The sequence below is a fragment of the Antechinus flavipes genome, chromosome 3, assembly GCF_016432865.1.
Source record: "Antechinus flavipes isolate AdamAnt ecotype Samford, QLD, Australia chromosome 3, AdamAnt_v2, whole genome shotgun sequence".
NCBI lineage: Eukaryota > Metazoa > Chordata > Mammalia > Dasyuromorphia > Dasyuridae > Antechinus > Antechinus flavipes.
In genome coordinates, this window is record NC_067400.1 from 273,650,551 (window position 1) to 273,673,365 (window position 22,815).

The 22,815-nt window shown below is 34.6% G+C and overlaps 1 protein-coding gene and 1 pseudogene across 1 annotated transcript; both read left to right on the top strand.

Annotated features, from left to right (window-relative positions):
• Positions 1-1,360: 1,360 nt before the first annotated feature.
• LOC127553939 (uncharacterized) lies at positions 1,361-21,551 on the top strand. The gene is made up of 3 exons (XM_051985066.1): positions 1,361-1,438; positions 17,893-17,943; positions 18,509-21,551. The coding sequence occupies exons 2-3, from the start codon at positions 17,913-17,915 to the stop codon at positions 19,723-19,725; spliced, it is 1,248 nt and encodes a 415-aa protein (XP_051841026.1). The 5' UTR covers positions 1,361-1,438; positions 17,893-17,912; the 3' UTR covers positions 19,726-21,551.
• Positions 10,781-12,788, top strand: LOC127557168 (cullin-2-like; annotated as a pseudogene).
• Positions 21,552-22,815: the final 1,264 nt, after the last annotated feature.

Consider the following 22,815-nt stretch of genomic DNA (forward strand, 5'->3'; position numbering starts at 1 on the left):
ACATATTTTGATGGAAGTGGATTTCTTTGACAAAGAGACCTGAGTTTCAATTGATAAATGACGGACAAAAGCAGCTACACCCAAAGAAAGAACACTGGGAAACGAATGTAAACTATCTGCATTTTTGTTTTTCTTCCCGGATTATTTATACCTTCTGAATCCAATTCTCCCTACGCAACAAGAGAACTGTTCGGTTCTGCAAACATATATTGTATCTAGGATATACTGCAACATATCCAACATATAAAGGACTGCTTGCCATCTAGGGGAGGGGGTGGAGGGAGGGAGGGGGAAAAAAATCGGAACAGAAACGAGTGTCAATATAATGTAATTATTAAATAAAAAAATAAATAAATAAATAAAATCATTCCATACAAGGAAAAAAAAAATACCCATTCAATCAATCAATAGGCAAATATTAAGTACTTTCTCTAGGACAGGAGCTAGGAATATAAGGAAAAGCCAAAATTTGGTCCCTATACTCAAAGAGCTCACATTTGGACAAGAAAAACAAGATACCAAAAACACCCATGAGATATATACAGGGGAAATGGAGGGTATTTCAGAAAGAAGGCATTAACAGTACAGCAACTAAAAAAGGTCTCCAGCAGAAGGTTCAACCTGACTTGATTCTTGAAAGAAGACCAGGAAAGCTGAGAGGAAGAATGGATAAGGGAGAGTCAGAAGATGCGGATGATATATTGGAGGCACTAGTGCCACTGAGTATTTGAGCCACCTTAGAGAGCTGGAGTTTGAGCGCTAGCTTTGTCACTTTTTCTTTATATGACTTTGGACAAGTCATTTAACTTTTCTGGGAATCAATTTTATGATTTCTGTAGGAGAGGGTTGGAATACGATGACTCCTAAGGCATAAATCTTAAGATTCAATTGCCTCTTTAGCTCTACAAATAATCATACAAACAAATGCTTATTGGGTATTTGTAAGTATTATCATTCCTGACTCATGCCTCTTTTTCATGTGAAGCCCTCAGAATAGCTACCTCAAGTTCAAGCACTTTGTGTGTATTTATTTCCACTCAAAACCATGGCTTATCAGTCCTCAGTAATGTGCTTTCTTTTGTCCAGTCATCCAAAGGACAGGGCTCAATGCAAGGTATTTAGTGAAAAAGAAGTATAAGAAAATAGAACATTTACCCCATTATCCAGGGGTATGTTCTTCCACAAATGCACACACCATCATTGGATAGAATAGATTATACAGATGGATGATACAAATATGGAGAACAAATTTGGCCAGAGGATGCACATGCACCTCCAACTGTGAGGCACCACAAATGTGTGGTGATGTCATTGTACTCTTCTTGCTGGACCTGATCTCTGTCTTGCCAGTTTCCCTGGGAGGGTAGAGGGGTATGGTTGTCTGATGGCTGTGCATTTAATCTCTTTGACACTGCTGGGTTCTTGGTGTCTCCACTGGGTAAGTTGTTGTTTTCTTCTGATTATAACTGCTAGTCACACAGGCCATACAACCTCTTTTACAAATTGTTCTCTAGTAATGAGCTTCTGAGTTATTATCTTCTGGCCTGTTCATATCTTCTCATATCCAGTTACTATAAATAATATATATAAATGTTTGCATGTGTGCATGAGGGGACAGAGAATAGAACCTTTCATTTCTTCGGACTTATCATAGCCTCCACAATCAGCTAACAAAAGACTTTGCCAAAGCCAAAATTAAAAGACTATTGTAGTTGACCATTAAGATGAAAACCTTCTTTTACAGAGAACTATAAGGCAAAATTTTGCCAACATTTTCTTTGTTTTAGCTTACAAATGAATTTGATCCTGAAAAAGATAAACTAGTTTGTTTTCTAACTTAAATGTAACTTTGTTCTTCATCCACTTAGCCATCTTTTCTGACTTTGTTACATTCTTCAATAGCAAAGCCCTAATATTATATTTTTAGCCAGTTGAGAGACTGTTTTACTCATATATTATTGATAGTATAACAAATCATTGATTTAATAAAAATTAATGGAGAAATCATGTGTACATTGATTGGTAAAGTAAAGGAGAATAGGAGATGAGTGCAAAATCAGGCACAAAGTTTGAAAGTTCTGTGGAGAGGAACTCATAATACCCTCCACAAAATAAGATGGTTACCCAAATGTCTACTTTATCTCTTTTGTTTCTCTTCACCACCCTGTAAAGCGTATTATGGTCATTTTTACAAGTGAATGCTATAAAACTTCTCTCTCACATACACACAATTCTAGTTCTAACATATGTACACAAGCTCCCTTTAATCTCTTTATTAGTGATGGAGGAGGATTACAAATGTCCCCTTAAAAGGAATTGGAAACAAGTTTGACTCTAAAAGCTCAGGATGAGTTCAATGCTTGTCAAAATACAATCTTTTTCTGAAAAGATTGATGTGATATAGCTTATAAAAATTTTATACTTTATATAACAGCAAAAACAAGATCATTTCTGAGTTTATCCTGCACTGACTATAATTAGTACTATTATGGGCTAAGGTCAGCTGATGCATTGTGATGTCATAATAATTGGACATATGCCTGGAGGCATAGTGTTAGTATAATATCAGAAAGTACACACACCTAGCTTTCAGTCTTTTGAGGAAAAAGTAACATTCTTCTAGCTAATGTTTTTTTTTCCTTTCCTTACCATATCCCTGTTGTTTATTTATGAAACCTTGATTTGCCCTTCAGGAAAGATATATATTCAAAAGCTAAAAATGAATCTGGGTTCTTGTTCTTGGAAAATTATGAAATACATTGTTTCTTGTTATTTCTAAAATTGTGAATTAGTGAGATTCCCTTTGAAACTAAGACAGGATAAGTGATAAAGGGGGTTGTGGTTACCAGAGCACCCCAAGAACTTTTTCTTGGGTTTGAGAGTGGAAGGAGAAAAAAAGGAGGAAGCTGAGCAACAGAGTTGTGCCTAAGGTACCCATCTCAGTGGCAGCATGTTTATGCCAATTTCTTGGCATAAGCAGCTCCCTTTCCTAAAGCTTACAAAATATGCTTTCAATTAATTCCTACAGAAAGGAAATTTGTGAGACATTGAGAAGGATAAAGTAGCCTAAGATAACAGACCAGTATTTTCAAAAAATATTTTTTAATTCACATTTTATTTAAAGTAAATATTTTTCCAATTATATGTAAAAATAAATTTTACATTTATGTTTCTTTTTTCATTTTGAGTTCCAAATTCTCTCCCCTTTCTCCTCGTTGAAAAGACAGATAATTTGTTATACATTATATGTGTGCAGTCATGGAAAGCATATTTCCATATTAGTCATGTTGTTAAAAAAATAAAAATATAGTATTCATTGATTGGCATTCAGTTCTTTTTTCCAGTAGTAGATAATGGTTTTCATTATAAGGAATTGTCTTGGATCATTATATTTCTGAGTATAGCTAGTCAATTGCAGTTGATCATTGTATAATATTACTGTTACTATATTCAGTGTTCTTCTTCTACTCATTCCATTTTACATTAGTTCTTGTAAGTATTTTCACATTTTTCTAAAAGGATCCTCCTCATCATTTCCTACAGCACAGTAGTATTCTGTAACAATTATATTCCACAGCTTGTTCAGCCATTCCTCAATTGATGGTCATCCCTTCAATTTCCAATTCTTTGCCACCACAAAAAGAGCTGTTATAAATATTTGTATATAATTCCTTTCCCCTAGAAGTAATTTTTTTGACTTGATCATGTGGTGTAGTGAACTGAGAAGTTTAATTGAAGTCCAGCCTCTGACACAATAATTAGCTGATTGACCCTGGACAACTTGCTTACCCTCCTTGTACAAGTAGCAAACTCTAGAAAACTATAAATTGCAAAATACTTGCCAATATTCATTGGAAGAGGGAATTCCTCATTGGGGAGAGAGGAGAGAATATACATAAACTAATGAAATTCACAAACCTAGACAGAAGTGTCTTGTAACTGTTATGCCACAGTTCTCAGTTTCCATAATTATCCTGACCCAGTCCTGACTCAGTTTCCCTGCTTCTCAGTCCTGAAAAAACTCCCTTCCTTCTTTATCAGAATACTTGTTAAGGATAAAAGATCTTATGTTTTAGAATATCAGAAAGCCACTCCTCATCCCAAGCTATGAGAATGTCAGATACTGTCTTATCAAGATGCCTCTCCCCATGTCCAGGGTGCCTCCCCCTGATTATGTCATCTCATCTCCAGAGGCTCACCCGGGTCCTGTCAGAGTCCCATTCCTGCTCTCAGCAGCCTGACTCTGCCTCTCTCTCAGTCTACCCCGCTGCGTCTGAGCCATGTGTGTATATAGATCATTGAGAATTCTCATTGTTTGCTGGATTCTTAGAGATGATAGTCTCATTCAGCCCTGGGACCAAACCATGGATCCATCTGGTCCCAATAAATCTCTCCATTTAATAAATTATCAAATACTTTCTAATCTCTATCTTGCTCAGTTTCTCCACCATTACATAACTAAGAAATTATCAAAATTATGGAGCTCTGTGGTAAAGAATAGGGATACAAATGCAAATGAGGGACAGTACTTGACTTCCAGAAACTTAGAAGGAAGAAACAAACAAATGGAATAGATGATTATGTGTAGAGGACTGAAACTCTGAATAGGAGTACTTGAATCTGAGAATGCAGAGCACTTAAGGCTAATTACCTATTCAATGTAAGACAATGGCTCTATTAGCATATATTTGGATCATGGTTCTCCTCACCTTTGGTGCTTGCTGAATGTTTGGTACTAAGATAATAGTAGGCAAGGACTGGAAGGAGTGGGGAGAGAAGGGAGAGTGACTTCGCAGCAGGAAGAGGAGAGAGGCTGGAGATTCCAAACTTCAGAATGCAGGAGACATCTTTGGCAAGGCTCATGGAAGCTTGCCTGCTTCTTTCACTTCTCCCTCTAAAGAGCTAAAGTGATTTGTCCTCACTCTGGCTGACCCTGAAGCCCTTCAGGGAGCTAGCCCATATTTTACAATTATTGATTATGGAAGGCATTGTAATGGCTGGGCTAATAGGGCAATCAGGTGACACATCATTTTCCAGAGACAATAGTGAAATTGATTTGATCACAGTTTTCAGGGTAGAGGTAGAAAGTTGAGGAGGAAGTAGAGAAAGATGTAGATTTATAACAGGGAAGAAAACGGCTGGGGTGAAAATGAGGATACACTTTCCTAAGGAATTAAGGATGCTTCATTTCAAGAAGCTACGAAAGTCTGATAGCCTTTGATTCAAGAGATGGCTTTCATAGAATGAAAAAGCAACCGAATGGTTATCAAAATGTCTAGGTATAAATTCCAGATCTGCCACTGATACCATTTGATTCTTACTAGTCTTGAAGTTGATGCTATTATTATGTCTCCTTTTTACAGATGAGGAAGTTCAGGTTGAGAAGAGTCAAATAATTTGCCCAAGATTGCAGAGCTTATGTCTGCTCGTGAGTCAGACACAAGTTTTCCTGTCTCTTAAGTTCACTGCTCTGATTTACTGTACCATGCAATCTGTCATTTAACTTCCTTATAGCTCTGTTTCAGGGAATTCAAATTTTAAAAGATAGTGAAAAATTGTGCCAACTTCTTCAAACCGATTGTGGTCAATTAGTTCACATTTCACTGAATTTTATCATAGTGGAGTCAATTTGGTCATGCCTGATTCTATGACTCCATTTGAGATTTTGTTGGGAAGGATACTAGAAAATGACAAGCCACTTGTCATTTTCACTTTCCAGCTCATTTTACAGATAAGGCAATTGAGGCAATCAGGGTTAAGTGATTTACAAAGGATTACATATCTAGTAGTAAGTGTCTAATACTGGATTTGATTTTAAGTTCTTACTCCAGGACTAATACTCTCTATATTGCACTATTTAACTGCCCACTTCTTTAAACACCTACCTTTTCCATTCTATATTCTATCCATTGCTGAATTTTCCAAGATAATCCCTGGATTTCCCTCTGCCTTGCTTCCCAAAACACTCCTCCAATGTTGGGGGCAAGCAAATATTTTGTTTGAATGACTCAACATTTTGATAGTTTCCTCACCATAATGGATTTCTCAGGGAGGGGAACTCTTACTATTAAAAGTGTTTAAGTTGCAGATGGTTGATGAAATACCTTTTGATAATCCCAACTCTCTTCATTGTCTCTTTGGTTCCAGAGGCTCATAAATTGGGATGGACATAGAATGACCTGCCACCTAAGGGACTGTTACTTTACTTGAAAGATAAATTTTAAATATGAATAAAAATGAAATTTATTTAAACTTCTGTCTCTTGTAGAGAAGAGGCAAAGAGAATATTTATATATAGGCATTTTAGAAAGTCTATTTCCCAAATCCAAAAACAGATATAAAGATTCTATTTCTAATAGGAAGAGAAATCTGACTGTTCATTTCTTTATGTAAAACATTTCTATTATAGTATGTAAATTGTATAAAAAATTTCTACTATAATCATGACATTATACTTCTGCTATGGAGTTAATCATTAAGACATACAGACATTAAGACATTTACAAAGGATAATATCTAAAAGAATTAATGTCAAACTCAAATAACTGGCCACATGTGGAATTAGAAAATCACAAATTAACATTTAGTTTCTATTGATTTTTTGTTTTATTTTGTTAAACAAACTTTTTGTGTTTGTTTTTTTTTTAATTTTAAAAACTTCCTGCAGGCCTCAAATTTGATATCTCTAGTCTCATGTATTCTCTTCAAAAAAGAAACTAGGAAGCTGGGGCAGCTTAGTGGCCTAAGGATAGAGTGCTATACTTGGAGATAGGAAGTGTAATCTCAGATCCTACCTCAGTCATTAGCACTGCAACTCCTTCTGGAGCCTCAATGTCCTCATTTATAAAATTATGATAATAATATCACCTGTTCACTAGACAGCATATATCAAGCACTTGGGAAATCTTAAAGTGTTATATACCAGCTATTTTTATAAAAAGGAGCTAAAAGTTTTCAGAGACATTTGAATTTTCTTCCTATCTTACTAACAGCAAAAACATAACCAAGATTTGTTCCTGCTTACCTGACCATAATGTCTTTCTCAATATCAGTGTATGTGCCTTCATTGCTATCTATCTCAGTCATAGATCCTTAATATCACACCCTGACTGTTCCTTCCATTGTGCTTCTGGAACTCCCACTCAAAAATGAACACTCTTTGTTAAATTTTAGACTTCTTTCTTGCTTGTTGTTTTACAATTTATCATTATTCACTTGAGACTCAGTTCCCTGAAGATGAGACTATCCCAATCAGTCTTTCCAAGACTGGCTGTACATTGTAACATTCTCTAGAATACTTCTGGATCTCCTACTGCTTTCAGACGCTCACTATTCATTTTCAGCAATCTCTTCCTCTTAAGGTTTCACATAATTTAAATTATTCAACTCCCTCAGAGATATTATCCCTCCTTTTTATAATATTGTGGTAGACTTAGGAGACTTTCTCACACCAACTGCTGTCCTTAGATTCTTGGTGTCTTCAATATAAATGTTGGTTTTCCTTCAGATATTCCAACTTTGCAGTTGCTCAATCTTTCCAGATCCCATGACCAACTCTTCCATTGTATTTCAATCATACAACAACCATACAAGTGGTCATATACTTGATCTTACTATTGCCCTTATTATTTTAGAACTCCAAAATTCCTTTTTCTAATCAAAATTTTTATCATTCCATCTCAAGTTTTTTGTTTTTGTTTTTGTTTTTAACAACTAATCCAATATATCATTAACTTGCTGTGGCTCCTAATTCCTCTTCTGACCATAGTTTCCTCTTTCCATTCTTAGCCCCTCAGTGCACCACTTCATCATGACTAATCTCTCAAATATTTCTTCCTTTATCCTTTGTCTAGTTGCTACTCACAGTTTGCCATGCCCCAGCCCTAGATTCCTCCCATCATTTTTCTCAGTCCTACTCATGGAAATGGAGGAAGTCACAAATTAGTGTTGTCTGGATTCATTGCAAATTGGTGTTATCTCAACCAAGCCTTCATTATTATTTGGAAATTTTTCTGCTTCTCTTTTTTTTCCGCTTTCTTGAGTTATTCCACTTGTCATAGCAACTGTTCCAAAACTTCTGTCTTCAAGCTTTCTCCAGAACTTTCACTCACTTAGGGCCTTGCTATCCTTTCTTTTATCACACTCCAGTGATAGCATCCTTTTCACTGTGTCTCTTTCATTCCAGTTTCTGATAGGCCCTTCTCTTTTGCTAAAGTCAAGCACTCTCCATGTGCCTTTAATCCCATTCCCTTCTCACCCTCATCAGCACATTACCTCAATTATCACCCCCTCTCTCTAATATTTAATCTCTCCTGAGGTAATGAATTGTTTGCCTGCCTACAAATACACCCAAGTCTTCCCATTCTCTAAAAGCTATACACTACTCCTCTATTGCCCATCTAAACTCTCGGTCAATTATCAGTAAGCATTTATTAAGTGTCCAATCATATATGCTGAACCCTCTGTTAAATACTGGGAATAAAAAGACAAAAAAAATCCCTGTCCTCAGGAAACCCAATCTAACATGACAACAAACTATCCATTGAGGAGACAAGACATGATGTCCATTATATATTATATAGTTATGTAAAATATGTCTGAATTAGTCATATTCTGAAGGGAAATCAAACCAAGAAAAATAATAGAAAAAATATGCTTCATTCTGCACTTTTGAGTCTATTAGTTCTCTATCTTTATATATTTGGGAAATGACATCTTTGTCAGACAAACCTGCTGCAATTTTTTTTCGAGTTTCTTGCTTTTCTTCTAATTTTGACTGCTTTTTGTTTGTACAAAGAGTTTTAATTTTATGTAATCAAAATTTTCTATTTTACATTCCTTGAAAATCAGTTTTTTGTTTGGTCATAGTCTTCCCCTATCCATGGATCTTACAGATAATTTCTTCCATGATTCTTGTAGTAGATTCCTCCATTATGTCTAAACCACATACTCATTTTGAACTTGGTATGTATGGTAAGAGATATTGATCTATCCCTAGATTCTACCACATTATTTTCCAGTTTTCCAAGTAGATTTTGTCAAATAGTAAGTTCTTGTCCCAGTCACTGGGATCTTTGGATTTATCAAATACTAGGCTACTATGCTGATTTGCTTCTATAAAGTATATGCCTTGCAAAAATGTTTGTGTCAGCCCTTTTTGTAGTGGGAAAAAACTGGAAACTGAACAGATGCCCATCAATTGGAGAGTGGCTGAATGTTATGGTATATGGAATAATATGGAATTTATTATTTTGTAAGAAACAACCAACAGAATGATTTCAGAGAGGCCTGGAGAAATTTACTGGACTGATGCTGAATGAAATTAACAGAACCAGGAGATCATTATACACAGCAACAAAACTATATGATAATCAATTCTGATGGACATGGCTCTCTTCAACAATGAGATGATTCAAATCAGTTCCAATTGTTCAGTGATGAAGAGAATCAGATACACCCAGAGAGAGAACTATGGAAAATGAGTATGGTTCACAACATAGCATTTTCACTCTTTTTATTGTTGCTTGCTTGCATTTTATTTTGCTTTTTTTTCTTCTGCAGCACAATAATTGTATAAATATTGCATATATTGGATTTAACATATATTTCTACCATGTTTAACAAATATTGGACTACTTGCCATCTAGGAAGGGGCGTGGGGAAAGAGGAGAAAATTAGAGGGTTTTGCAAGGGTTAATGTTGAAGAATTGTCCATGCATATGTTTTGAAAATAAAAAGCTTTAATAAAAAAAAGTATATGCTTAAACTGTTTCACTGAGCAACTCCTCTATTTCTTCTCCAGTACCAAACTGTTTTCATGATTATCACTTTGTAATATAGTTTGAGAAGTGGTACTATTAGACCCCCTTCCTTCACATTTTTCTCCTACTGATTTCCTTGACATTTTATTTCTTCAAATGAATTTTGCTATTATTTTTTTCTGTCTGTATAAAGTAATTCTTTAATAATTTTGGCTTTGGACAGTATGTAGTGGAGAGTATAAAGAATTAGATTTCTCTCAGAAAGTGAGTTGGGTTAGGAAGGGAGGTACTTAGCTAGGCTGGTTTGGGTTGGTTGGGCTGGCTTGTTTCTTCAGAGCCTCACTTGCTCCTTTGTGGAATTGAGTGGGGAAGAATGGTTAGTTAGTACACTGGAGGCATACTCCTTAAGGGAAAAAATCATTTGGTACTTGTTCTTTTTGTCACTCTTTGTGTCTTCTGGACCAATTAACAATGAATACCAAGGTACTACTGTATCATATTCAATAGTAATGATGATAATAGACAAGCTTGTTTCATCCCTGTTCTTATTTGAAAGGCTTCTACTTTATCTTTATTACAGATAATGTTTATTTTTGTTGCTGTTGTTTTAGAGAGATGCCCCTTATTATCTATCTTAAGAAAAGCTTCTATCCCTCTTCTCATGGGGAGGCATCCTCAGACTGTGGAGATCCATATCTAGTCCATAGTCTAGATCCACAGTGGAGGCCTGGTAAATGGCAGGTGCTTGGGGAGGGCTCCCTAGTGAGCTACTGCCTGCCTACTTCCTTTCTTGGTGTTGGACCTCTCCCGCCTCAAAAGTCTCCCTCCCAACCTTCTCATTCATGAGTCTAGAGCCTCTAGGGCAGCACCATCAGGAGGAAACCAAGTTAACAGCCCCAGCCAGGTCCAAAGTTTCCCACTCCCCTCCTCTTGACCTGTCTCTCCAGACAGATTTCAACATTAAACTCCTCCCATAAGGTCCCTGAAACCACAAGAGGTACAATTGAATTTTGAATAAAACATGGAAAAAACTCTTAACAATTAAAGCTGTTATGTTAGATTATATTGAAAAAGTAGCTTGGTGTGATCACTATATGTGGTGTATCTTGAACCTCTTGATGAAAGACTTTCACAGAGACTAAACATTTTCTGGAAAATCATGTATGCCATTTGCACAAGAGAATTCTGGTTTCTGGAGAATAAGTATTGGTTATTTATCATAGGTATTGGGAAGAATATAGCAAAGAGAAAGACTGTATGGACAATTTATACAAGTACCTCAAAACACAATTTTTAAGAACTGACAGATGCTCACCTTCAGTATGGATAAGGTAGTATAAATATGAATGAACTACTTATGGAAATAGGAGTACCAGCATTATGTGGAAAAAATTGATGGTCGAGCCATCACAGGCAATCTTTATACTAATGATCCTTTGAGAAATAAAAACTGATAGCTATGAGGAAGACCCAAATCAAAAAGTAATCTTTAGGGTTATTAGCTCATTTGTTCATATTTTGAACAATATGAGAAAAAAATTTCCCTTTTAAGTTTTACCTGGAAATTTTTGAGTTCCCTTTTTTTAACTGAAATAGTGCAGTATTACAAACAAGAAACTTCAAATTTATTGCAGGAATCAAGCTTTTGCAATATGTGAGAAAGTACCTAGGTAGATTTAAAGTGAAAGAAATACAATGTAGAAAATATTTCTATCCAAATTCATATAGTAAAGTGATTTATGAATGTCGGCAGTGAATGGTGGCAGGCCATTTACAATTCCTGCATGCAGAATATCACAATGTTATCTTAATAGCAGAAAATAAGTGACATAATAATATTTACATTTTGCTTTGTGCTGTGCCAAATGGTTCATCTCACAGGAACTACAGAGCCATATTCATGATAAGGTTCTTAGAATATCTGGTAATTTTTCTCAGGAAAATATGCCAACTCAATTTGTAGAATCAGTTTTTGAGGTACATGGTAAATTTTCCCAACTTACCAACATTGTATTGAATGGTGATCAATGAGTGCCCTGAATAAGACTTATCTCAGTAGTAAACTATAAAGAATCCAAAACAGTTTGCACCTGAACTATTGTCTAAAACTATGACACCTCGCAGGAAAAGAAATCAGCAAAAGAAATGACTGAAAATGAAGTGGAAAATAAGCTTGTCAGCTTCATTATTGTTTTCAAATATGTTGATGGATAAAGATGTTTTTCAAAAGTTGCATCGCAGACTATTGGCCAAATGTTTAATTTGTGACTTATCTATATCTATGGATTCAAAAGAAGCCGTGATCCATAAATTAAAGCTAGCCCATAGATCTACAAGAGCTACAAGAAAACTCCAATCAAATAAATATACAGAAATGAATGTCAATTGCTTTATCTTAACAAATTCAACAATTTTATAAAAAAATAGAATATTGTAATCTATTGGGGAATTATCTTTCAAATATATGTCCTACCTACATGCTGGCATATGATCTTTTACTCAGTCTCCTTCCTATATATTTGCTATCCCTCAGTAACTGTAAAAATATATAGATGATTAAATTATTTTATACCCAACATCTCAGTGGAAAGAAGTCACGATTACATTATCTTTGTAACAAGTGAAGTTAAAATGAATTATTTGTCTAAACCCTGCATGACCATGGTAACAATATATCAAATGGCAGTACTATTTGCTTTTAACAGTAGTGAAAACATCAATTTCAAAGAGCTTCATGACATCACATAGATGAATGAAAAGAAATTAGCAAAAACTATCAAATCATTAATCTATATGAAAATGATTGGCTATGATTTAGAAAAGGAAGGCATAGATGCAGAATCTACTTTTTCATTAAATATGAACTTCAGCAGTAAAAGAACAAAATTCAAAATTACCACATCAATGCAAAAAGACACACTACAGGAAATGGAGCAAACCAGAAGTGCTGTAGATGAAGACATGAAAATGTAACTCTAGGCTGCTATAGTCTGCATCATGCAAACTCATGTCATTGACATTTCTTAACACTTTATTAAATGAATGAGTAAAGTATTGTAGAAAGATGGAAATCTGGTTGAATATCATACTTTTTACTCCCTCACGTTTGAAGTTGATGTGCTTGCTTTAACGTATCTTAAAGGACACAAAGTAAAAACCTAAATATTGTATTATGATCCATAACTTGATTATTGTATCTACATTAAAGTGACAAATATACTATTGTTGCTTGTTGAATTAAAAAAATAAAGAGATATGGAATGTCTTTTTTAAAAATAAAGATGTGGAATGCCTTTTTTAAAAAAATCATCATTTCTAGTGTTTTGAATAGAAATACATATTCTATTTTGAAAAAAGTTCTGCATTAACAAATGTGAACTATTTGCATTTTTGATTTTCTTCCCAAGTTATTTTTACCTTCTGAATCCAATTCTCCCCGTGCAACAGGAGAACTGTTCGGTTCTGCAAATATGTATTGTATCTAGGATATACTGCAACATATTTAACATTTATAAGACTGCTTGCCATCTTGGGGGTGGGGGGGTGGAGGAAGGGAGGGGAAAAAATTGAAACATAAGCGAGTGCAAGGGATAATGTTGTAAAAAATTACCCTGGCATGGATTCTGTCAATACAAAGTTATTATTAAATAAAATAAAATTTAAATTAAAAAAAAAAGAAAAAAGTTCTGCATTGATATAATAATGATTTTTATTACTTTTATTACTTAGTCAACTATGTTAATAATTTTTGTAATTTTAAACCAGCTGTGCATTCTTGCTCATAATGTACTATCTTTATGATTTATTTCTATAATCTTCTTATTAGTATTTTACTTAAACTTTTGTATCAGTATTTGTTAGAAAAATTATCTCTATACTTTATTTGTTTGGGCTCTCTGTGTTTGAAGCATCAAAACCATATTTATGTCATAGAAAGGATTTGGCAGGACCGTTTTCCCTATTTTTTCACACCATTTCTTTAGCATTGAAATTAATTGTTCTTTAAATTTTTGATAGAATTCACTTGTAATTCCATCTAGACCTTTTCTGTTGATCTGGACAATTTATATTTTTATAAATATTCATTCATTTCATTAAAGTTATCAGGGTTATTGGCATATAGTTAGGCAAAATAACTCCTAATAAATGTTTTAATTTCATCTTCATTGTTGAAGTATTTGTCCTTTTCCTTTTTGATATTATCTATTTTTTTCTTTCTTATAATCAAATAGCCAATGATTTATCATTTCTATTTTTAAATACAGCCAGGTCCATATTTCTAAATTAATTTCATGTTTTTTAAACTTAGTTTTATTAATCTTTCCTTTGATTTTCAAGATTTCTATTTTGGTATTTAATTGGGGATTTTTTTTGTTTTAATTTGTTTAAATTTTAATTTGTTGGTTTTCCTAGGTTTTCTTCTTTTTTCTTTTTATTGTATGCCTAACCTGTTGATCCTTTCTTTCTCTCTTTTATTGATGTAGGCATTTAAAGATAGACATTTTCATCCTAAGTACTTTTTTTTGGCTGCATTCCATGAAATCTGATATGGAATCATTATCTTTAGTGAAATTGATAGATCCTATGATTTATTCTTTGACTCCTTCATTCTCTAGAATTAAATTGTTTATTTTCCATTTAGTTTTAGTCTATGTTCCAAAGATATTTTATGGGATGTAATTTCTATTACATTATGGTACAAAAAGGCTGCATTTAATATTTCTGTTTTTCTGAATTCGTAAGATTTTTATGCCCTAATAAAACAAGGTTAATCTTGATAAAGCTTCTATGTAAAATTGAGAAAAAAGGTATACTTTTTTCTATTCCTGTTCAAGATATTGCAAAGATCTTATCATATATAACTTTTAACAAAATTCTATTCATCTCCTTAAATTATTTATTTATTTTGTTGTTATATTTATCCAGGACTGAAAAGGAGAAAAATTGAAGGCCCTCTAATATAATTTTATTATTTTCTTCTGTCATTTATTTAACTTTTCCTTCATAAATTTGGTGGATTTCCTTTGAGTGAATATATGTATGGTGTTACCTTGTAATAATATGGATATTCTTTTAAAATTAGGTCTAGTTTTGCTTTTGCTTTGTCTGAAATCATAATTGCTTTTTTTTACTTTAACTGAAGATAATAGAGTCTGCTATGGCCTCCTCTTGGCCCTTTTTTAAAATCTATTTCAAGTGTATTTCTTTTTAACATCACATTGCTAGATTCTGGCTTCAAATCTATTCTGCTATTTTCTTCCACGTTATGGACAAGTCCATCCCATTGGCATTCCTAGTTGTGATTACTATGTTTTTTTCTTCCATCCTATTGTCTTTTATTTATCCTTCTCTCTCCCTTTTTAACTGTATCTCTTGCTCAGAAGTCTGTTTTTCTCTTGAGCACTTCTACCCTAATCTACTCTTGCCTCTTAGCACTCCTTTACCTCAGTGTTAACTCCTGCCCTTCTACTATAGAATTTTTTTATCCAATTGTATATGTGTGTGTATGTATTCTTTCTTCTCGAACCAGTTCAGATTGAACTGAAGTTCAAGTATTGTTCATTATTCCATTCTGTTTTCTCCCCATTATAAAGACATTCTAATGTATTTTTTATGTGAAATAATTTTTCCCATTCTTCCTTCCCTTCTCACATTGTATTCATCTTTTCCCTTCCATTCTGCTTTCAAAATCATCTCAAGCTACTAGACTCAAACTGTTGCCTTCTATCTAGGTGTAGATGCCTAGCTGCTTTAATCATATCCCTTATGATCTACTATCAGTGTTTTTCTATTATTTTTTTATGTTTCTCTTGAGTCTTGTATGTATTTACGTCAAACTTTCTATTTAGCTTTGTTCTTTTCATTGGGATGTTTGAATTTTTTTCTATTTTACTAAATGTTTATTTTTTCTCATGTGGGATTATCTCAGTATTTTTAGTAGTTTAGTGTTTGTTTTAAGCCTAGTTCCTTCTGCCTTCCAGATTACCATATTTCAAGTCTCTTTCTTTTATGATGGTAGACACTAAATCTCATTTAATTTTAACTGTGACTCCATGATATTTTAATTCTTTCTTTCCAGATGTTTTCAGTATTTTGTCTTTAAATCTGGGAGCTTTAGAATTTGGTTATGTTCTTGGAAGTTTTCATTTGGGAATTTCTTTAGGATATGATTGGTAGATTCTTTCAGAATCTACTTTGCCTTCTGGTTTTAAGGCATCTGAGCCTTTTTCCTTTATAATTTACTGAAAGATGAAGTGTAGGATCTTTTTTAATAATAACTTTCAAGTGATCCAATAATTCTTAATCTTTCCTTGTTTCCTCCCCATACTCCAGTGTAATTTTTAAGGATGGAATTCAATGAGCTTTTGTACTATTTTTGGCATTTGGTCAATTCTGATTTTTTAAGGAATTATTTCCTTCCATATATTTGTGTATCTTTTACCATGCCTTTTATTCATTTTCATCATTCTCTTAAATTTCTCATTTATTTATCTAATTTTTCCTCTAATACTCAAATTTTTAAAAAACTTTTTAAGTTCTTTTTAAAAATCTCTTTAGCTTTTCTAGGAATTTTGTTGGGCTTGAGCCAAATTTTATATTTCTTTGAGGTTTTGTTTGTAGATATTTTCAAGTCATTGTCTTCTGTCTTTGTGTATTGATCTTCTCTGTCTGTGGATTGATCTTTTTATGGTGAGGTTCTTTCTCGTGCCTTTATTTTTCCAGTCTATATCCTGGCTTTGGTCTTTTATCTTAGAGTTCACCCCAAGGGTATAAGGGATAATCTAACCCAAGTTTGATTTTTAATGAGCTTCTGTTTCTCTCACAACTTAGTGGATACTTACAAGTTTTCAGTATTTCCAAAGTAGTATGACTAGAGAAGAGGTCTGATTGTAGTTCTTCTGATTTGCACTATGGTCCTTACCCAAATGGGGTTCCTACTCCCTTATGACTACAACCATTCTTCTCTTTTCTGGAACTTCAACTAGATTTTGGAAAAGAACAACAGAGCTTCCACATGGCACATTCCTAGTACAGGGAGTCCTTTAGATCTCTTCCTGAATAGGCATTTAGTCCCTTTAACTTCCCCAGGAAGTTGATTTCTCTCACTGCTGCCACCCCACAGCTCACAGTGAGTACTATTTCTTCCATGCTATGGTTCCAGGCATTTCCCATTTTACTATTTGCAAACTTTTTTTTTTCTTCCTAATCTGCCTTCTGCTGCAAAAATAACCCAATGTGTTTTGTTGATTTCACCCACAGAATTTTGTTTGATATGTTTTGTTTTTAAGTTTTTACAGAGAAGTATGTTGGAAAAAACTTAGCAAAAATGCTGACTTCAATTCATCATCATAGCTCTAAAGTCTTTAAAGCCAAATGAAACTTTTCTGAGTATTTAACTGGGGGAAGGAGCCAGGTTTTGAAGAGGTTTAGACTAGTACTTCTTGGACTTGGATTTGTATTATAGCCTATTCAGATTCTAATTATCTTAGTTAATGCCACACAATTATTCACAAATAATTTTAAATTTAATTTCATTGTACTTTAAGAATAAAAAAATGTAGTTGAAGGTTTGGGATATCCTGAGTTGAAGTGGTTTTGTAAAACTAAATAAAAAGTTATTGAATAAGTTTTGTATAATTGATGATGGGGAATGAGAAAAGGGCCCCTAAGAAAGTACCACTTGAATTCACAGCCTGATATTTAAAACTTCTTCTTTATAGCTTCATTCATTTAGCTTAAGGCTTTAGTTCTTCCTCAATTCCTGCAGGTAGGGGTAGCATTATTCTTTTCTCCTTCATAACAGTTCTCCATGTAAAACAGTTTATTACTTGTTTTGTAGAATGAACTATAGTAAAGTTCAGGAGCAATATATATCAGTGCAGCAAAGGCCAATGACTCGCGTCCCTATTTTTTTCTTATTATGAATTATTATGAGAAGTTTTTCAAAACTTAAAAGATATTAAACTACATAAATATATTGACATTAACACTGACAATGTAGAATGAGTTTGAAAGAAAATGTCTCAGGCTGGCCAAAGCTTTTTTGTAAGCTTTATAAATACATTTTATTATTTAATTATCACTTCTAGGATAATAACTCTGAAGTTTGTTAATATATTATTTTCTCAAGGAAAACCTTTCAAGAGGTGAATGGGGAGAAAACAGAGACTTTTTCCAAAAGGTGAGAACTCTGGTTTTCAGACATCTTAAATGGGGGCCCCCATTATATCACTCCCTACTCTTACCCACTATTCTTATGAATGCCATAATGCATTTTCTTATAAAAATGTATACTCTTTTTATGACATTCATACATCAGATCCTGAGTCTTGTAAGGATCCTGAAAATCAGAAAGATCTCTATCCTAGTAACAGAAAGATATGGGTTCTAATCCCATCTCTGCATCATGAGCTCAGTCAGGTTGACCTCTGTGAATATTAGTTCTCCTAAATTGTTGCCTTCACAATTGATTATCTATGACTCAAGTTGTTTTAACTTTTTTGTGTCTAAGTTTTCTCACATGTCAAATGGGCATAATAACACCTGCCATGACTATCTCATAGCTTGTCATATGGATCACATGAATAATGCTCGTGAAAAGTACTTCAGTAACTTTAAATTACTGTACAAATACAAAATGCATCTCTATTATACTCTCCCACATATTCCACAGTTCTTTTTTCCCATATAGGCTATATTTTTAGTGTGGTTCTTTATCCTCTCTCACATAGTCTTTTCATTAACAGTTGAGGCCCAGTTCCCTGCAAAAGACCTTCACCCAAAGGTCCAATCAAGTTTATCATGTTCCCAGAATCGGATTTTATCATCACGGGAAGAAGACCAGTGGTCCAGAGATGAGCAGACACTTCACTTTAATCAGGCAAAAACCAAGTCATTACCCTTTTCAGATCGAAGGATCACATCTGTACCCTCACAGTACCAGAAAAACAAGGAAACAACTGGGCATCTGCCTGACTCCGACAATGAGAAAGTGGCTGTGCTGTTACCTTATCTTGACAAGTGGAAGATGACTAAACCACCCTCACCCCATAAGCATCATTACATGGCCACAGTTTTGCCTTCAATATACCATGAGTACAAGACTAAAGGAATTCCTATGTCATTACCATCCCTAGAACAATGTGTAACACCTCTACTCAGACCTGACCACAAGGTTCAAATTCTGTTGCAGCCTGATTCCTGGGGAGAAAATTCTTTGACCTCTGACCAGAATCCCAAGGTTTCACACTACCAATTCAACCAATATTCCACAACACCAGCAATCTCTGACCACTGGTTTGAGGTGCCTCTTTATCCCTCATCCCAGGATGGTGCCATGGTTGAATCATTAGCATGCCATCATCAACAGACCCCAGCTTTCCTAAGTGGTAAACCCTGGATCCGGGAAACACCTCACCTGAATCATTGGCACAGAGCTATAGTAACAACACTGCCATGCCTTGATCACTGGTACAGGGCTACAGATATGACAGCTTCAAATCTGAGCCCCTGGATGAAGGCTTCAGGTTTTACTCCATCACATTCTCCTCTTTACCCCAGATCCAGGGCTGTACCTTCATTTCAAACCAATCTCTATACCAAGGTCACAATTCCATGCTCATTTTGCCCCTACCAGTGGATTAAACGTACATCAACAGTGTCCTCACACGGAAGAGTCATGGTTATACCATCATCAAATCCCCAACTCCAGGCCAGGACAAAAGCTTTGCCATTACTAGGCCCTGAATTTTCAGCTAGAGGCACAGATTATTCACCATGCCCAGACTACTGTGGTGAGATTGCTTCTGTGCTTCCTCCATATGCCGACAACATGACAGTTATTCCACGGAAATCTGATAAGTCTAAGGACATATTTGGATCATTACTATCTTCTGACTCCCATGATATATATCTATCAGATGCCAATAACTGTGATGACGTTGGGGTTTCAGCAGACCTCTAAATCATGAGATTTCATCATGAGGCACTGCCCACTTGCTGGACCAAATGTGGACCAAATATTAATTAGTTTCTAATGAAAAGACCAGAATTTCATCAAGTTCAAGGCACCATGATTTGGTTTGTCAATTTCTGTACTGCTAGACTAAATCTCCCCCAAGTCTTAATCACTCATTTGCATTTCCACTAGGCTTGAACTATCAACCTGTATTTCCAAAGGTCCCAGATTCCTGAATCAATTTTAAGTCAATTTTTATTGATGGAATATATCAACACAAATTTTTGCCTAGCAGGAAGAGAGAAACTGTTTTGAAAACCAACTCAAAGACCACATCTCCAAAAAACATGAATCCCTTGGTTGTATCATCAGTAGGCCTGGACTATTGAGTGTCATATTATCAACCTCAGGCCAAATGACCATGCCTTCATTCAATCAGAACTCTCCAACACCATGCCAATCTACCAGGCCAATGTACACCAAAGCCTAATTATCAGTTAACATTTCCTCCAAACTCCAGGACTTGATCATCAGAACACATTTCCAAAATACCAGGATCATTGGACAAAATCACTACTCAGGAATGAAAGAATATAGACCAATATGGGACCATTTCCTCTAACTCTAACAGGATCTTCCAAGGAAGGCCTGGAACACTGCAGACAAAGTCATATAAGTCCTTGATTTTTGCAATTTCCCTTCCAGCAGGTCCTAGCTCTAGGACCAAAGTTCTTATAGGCAATTTTTCTTTGTCTAAGATTACATTGATCTCTGTGCTCCTAGAAAAGGTAGCTCCTCAAAAAACTTTTTGGAAGCTGTGCTTAGCACAGCACAAGTTCTAGATAATCAACATCAGTTCTAATGCCCTGGAGAAAATGTTTAAAATGATGTCCACAAAGATATTCTCCTGGAAGAGCTAAAGTAATGTCCCTCTCAGTGACTTAGACCTTAAATGTCTAAATTGTTTGGCCTGTTTAATATGTGCCTCTTGTTTCCCAAATGATTGTTGCCACATTCAAGAAATGATATCTTTGTTGAGTTCAAATATTGATCAAAATGACACCTTTACTCAGTTCTGAGAAGAATGGATATGAGACAGCTGCTAGCAAAGATATTTTTCATTTTTAGCTTTCAGTAATGACATTTCAATATGCTCCTGCCCTCATACTATCCACCATTCTTTATATCAACATCTCAGTTGTGAAGCAGACTGATTCTTGAATCATCTTTTTTTACTGTCAACTGTATGCAGGGGTCACCAGGATTGACATTATACTTGTCAATGATAACCAGCCATGGGGGAAGAAAAAGTCAACAAACATTCATTAAAAAAATGCCCACATAGAGTAACTCCACCAATGAACAAAGTCAAGAAGATCTGAAAGAGTTCTTTAAAGTTGGCAAGAGAAATGCAAGAATAAGTAAACTGCCTGACCTCTGGGTTATCTTCTATATTTGTGTTTTATTTCTGTGTCCCTTTTATAATTCTTTGCATACAGGAAAACATTAACCGTGACTTCCTTTGAGGATCATATAGAGTTAGTTGTAGACTCTGCTAGGCATGCAATGAAGAGTTTCCATATTCCCTTACTCTCCACTTTCATTCTCTGATTCTTTTCTCATCCAGTTTTCTGCAAGTCAGTAAAAATATGATCCTTCACCATATATCTTGATATCTGTATTGTTAAGAACCTATTTCCTCGAATCAGACATTAATCTCATTGAAATGATCCAGATATTTCCATGCTGCAGATTAGAATATGTCAATCTCCCTACTCAAGAACTAATTTCAGTGACTAAATATTAAAAAATTGAATGATTGCCCTGCCAAACTTGGACCCCCTTTGTATTTTTCTAATCTTCTTATATTTTACTCCTCAAGTTATATCTCTATGATTTAGTTACCTTGTATTACCTGTTCCATACACACATGACTTCATGGCTGAAGTGCTCTTTATTTTCATTTCTGTCTTCTAGCTCTCCTTACCTCCTTCAAAATTCATCCAAAGTCTGTCTGCAGTAGAACTTCCCAATCCAGTCCATTGCCTAGTTCACAATCTTTTTCTTCTAATAATTTTTCTGTTTACATTGTATATATCTTGTATTACATATCTATTTGCATTTTATGTGAGTTCCTTGGGAGTGAGGCTCCTGTTTTGTCTTTTCTTTATATGGTTAACATTTAATGCAATGACTGGCATATATATAGTGTTTAATATATGTTTGTTGACTACATTTAGGGAAATGATCTCAGGGAGGCTTTGGGTTTTAGTCCAACCAAGCTATAGGCTTTGGGGTTCCAGAGTTTTTCTACTCAACCATAAAAACTTCAGAATGTTCCCCTTTTTCCCCAGAAAGTATTTAAAAGCATCTGAATCAATATGAAAGAATCTGCCTTAAAGTTTCTCTTTCAACAAGGTGTTTCCCATAAATATATCAAAATCATGTAAGATATCTGAGAAGATATAAAAACAAAGATACCTCTGATGATGCTCTAATTGTGAATAATAATTTGTAGTCTTGCTGTAAATATATGAAGACACATGTCTACATTTCTTTGCCTCTTGGCCATCTTGTAAGTAATAGTTATCTGAAGTGATGGAATTGTTTTCTTCTTTGTTTTATTGCTACTTTTGTAAACATCTTATTCTCCAGCAATTAAATAAGCTATTAGTCACTAGGATTGCATTTATTTATAATTCTCTGGTGCCATGATCTTGGAACATTTCTAAGTAAGAGTATTCTTGCTTTTCTTTTAACTCCTAACTTGTTAGAGATTTTCAGGCTGAATTCAGATGAAGAGGTATGGAGAATTTGGGTCAGAATAAATTTTGGGGTCAGGAAAGAAGACATGGAGATTTAGAAGAAAGGAGTATAACTGGTCTATAGTAGCATTTTCCAAATCCGGTTTATCATATATAAATGTGTATAATGTTTATGTACACATATTTATGTATGATATTTTAAATACCATACTCATTGTTGGGCAGTTCTTACTTAGGAAAGAATGTCTTTTCTCAGCTGCCTAAAATTACAAGTTATATAAAGGCAGCTCTAATACTGGTTTTGCAAAATGATCCCACAGATTTTGTTCAA

What these genes read in the sequence shown, in the direction of transcription:
- LOC127553939 (XM_051985066.1), top strand. Translation starts at nt 17,913, where the DNA reads ATGGGGAGAAAACAGAGACTTTTTCCAAAAG. An exon ending in ACAGAGACTTTTTCCAAAAG is followed by an intron (nt 17,944 to 18,508) that starts GTGAGAACTCTG and finishes TTTCATTAACAG; the next exon opens with TTGAGGCCCAGTTCCCTGCA.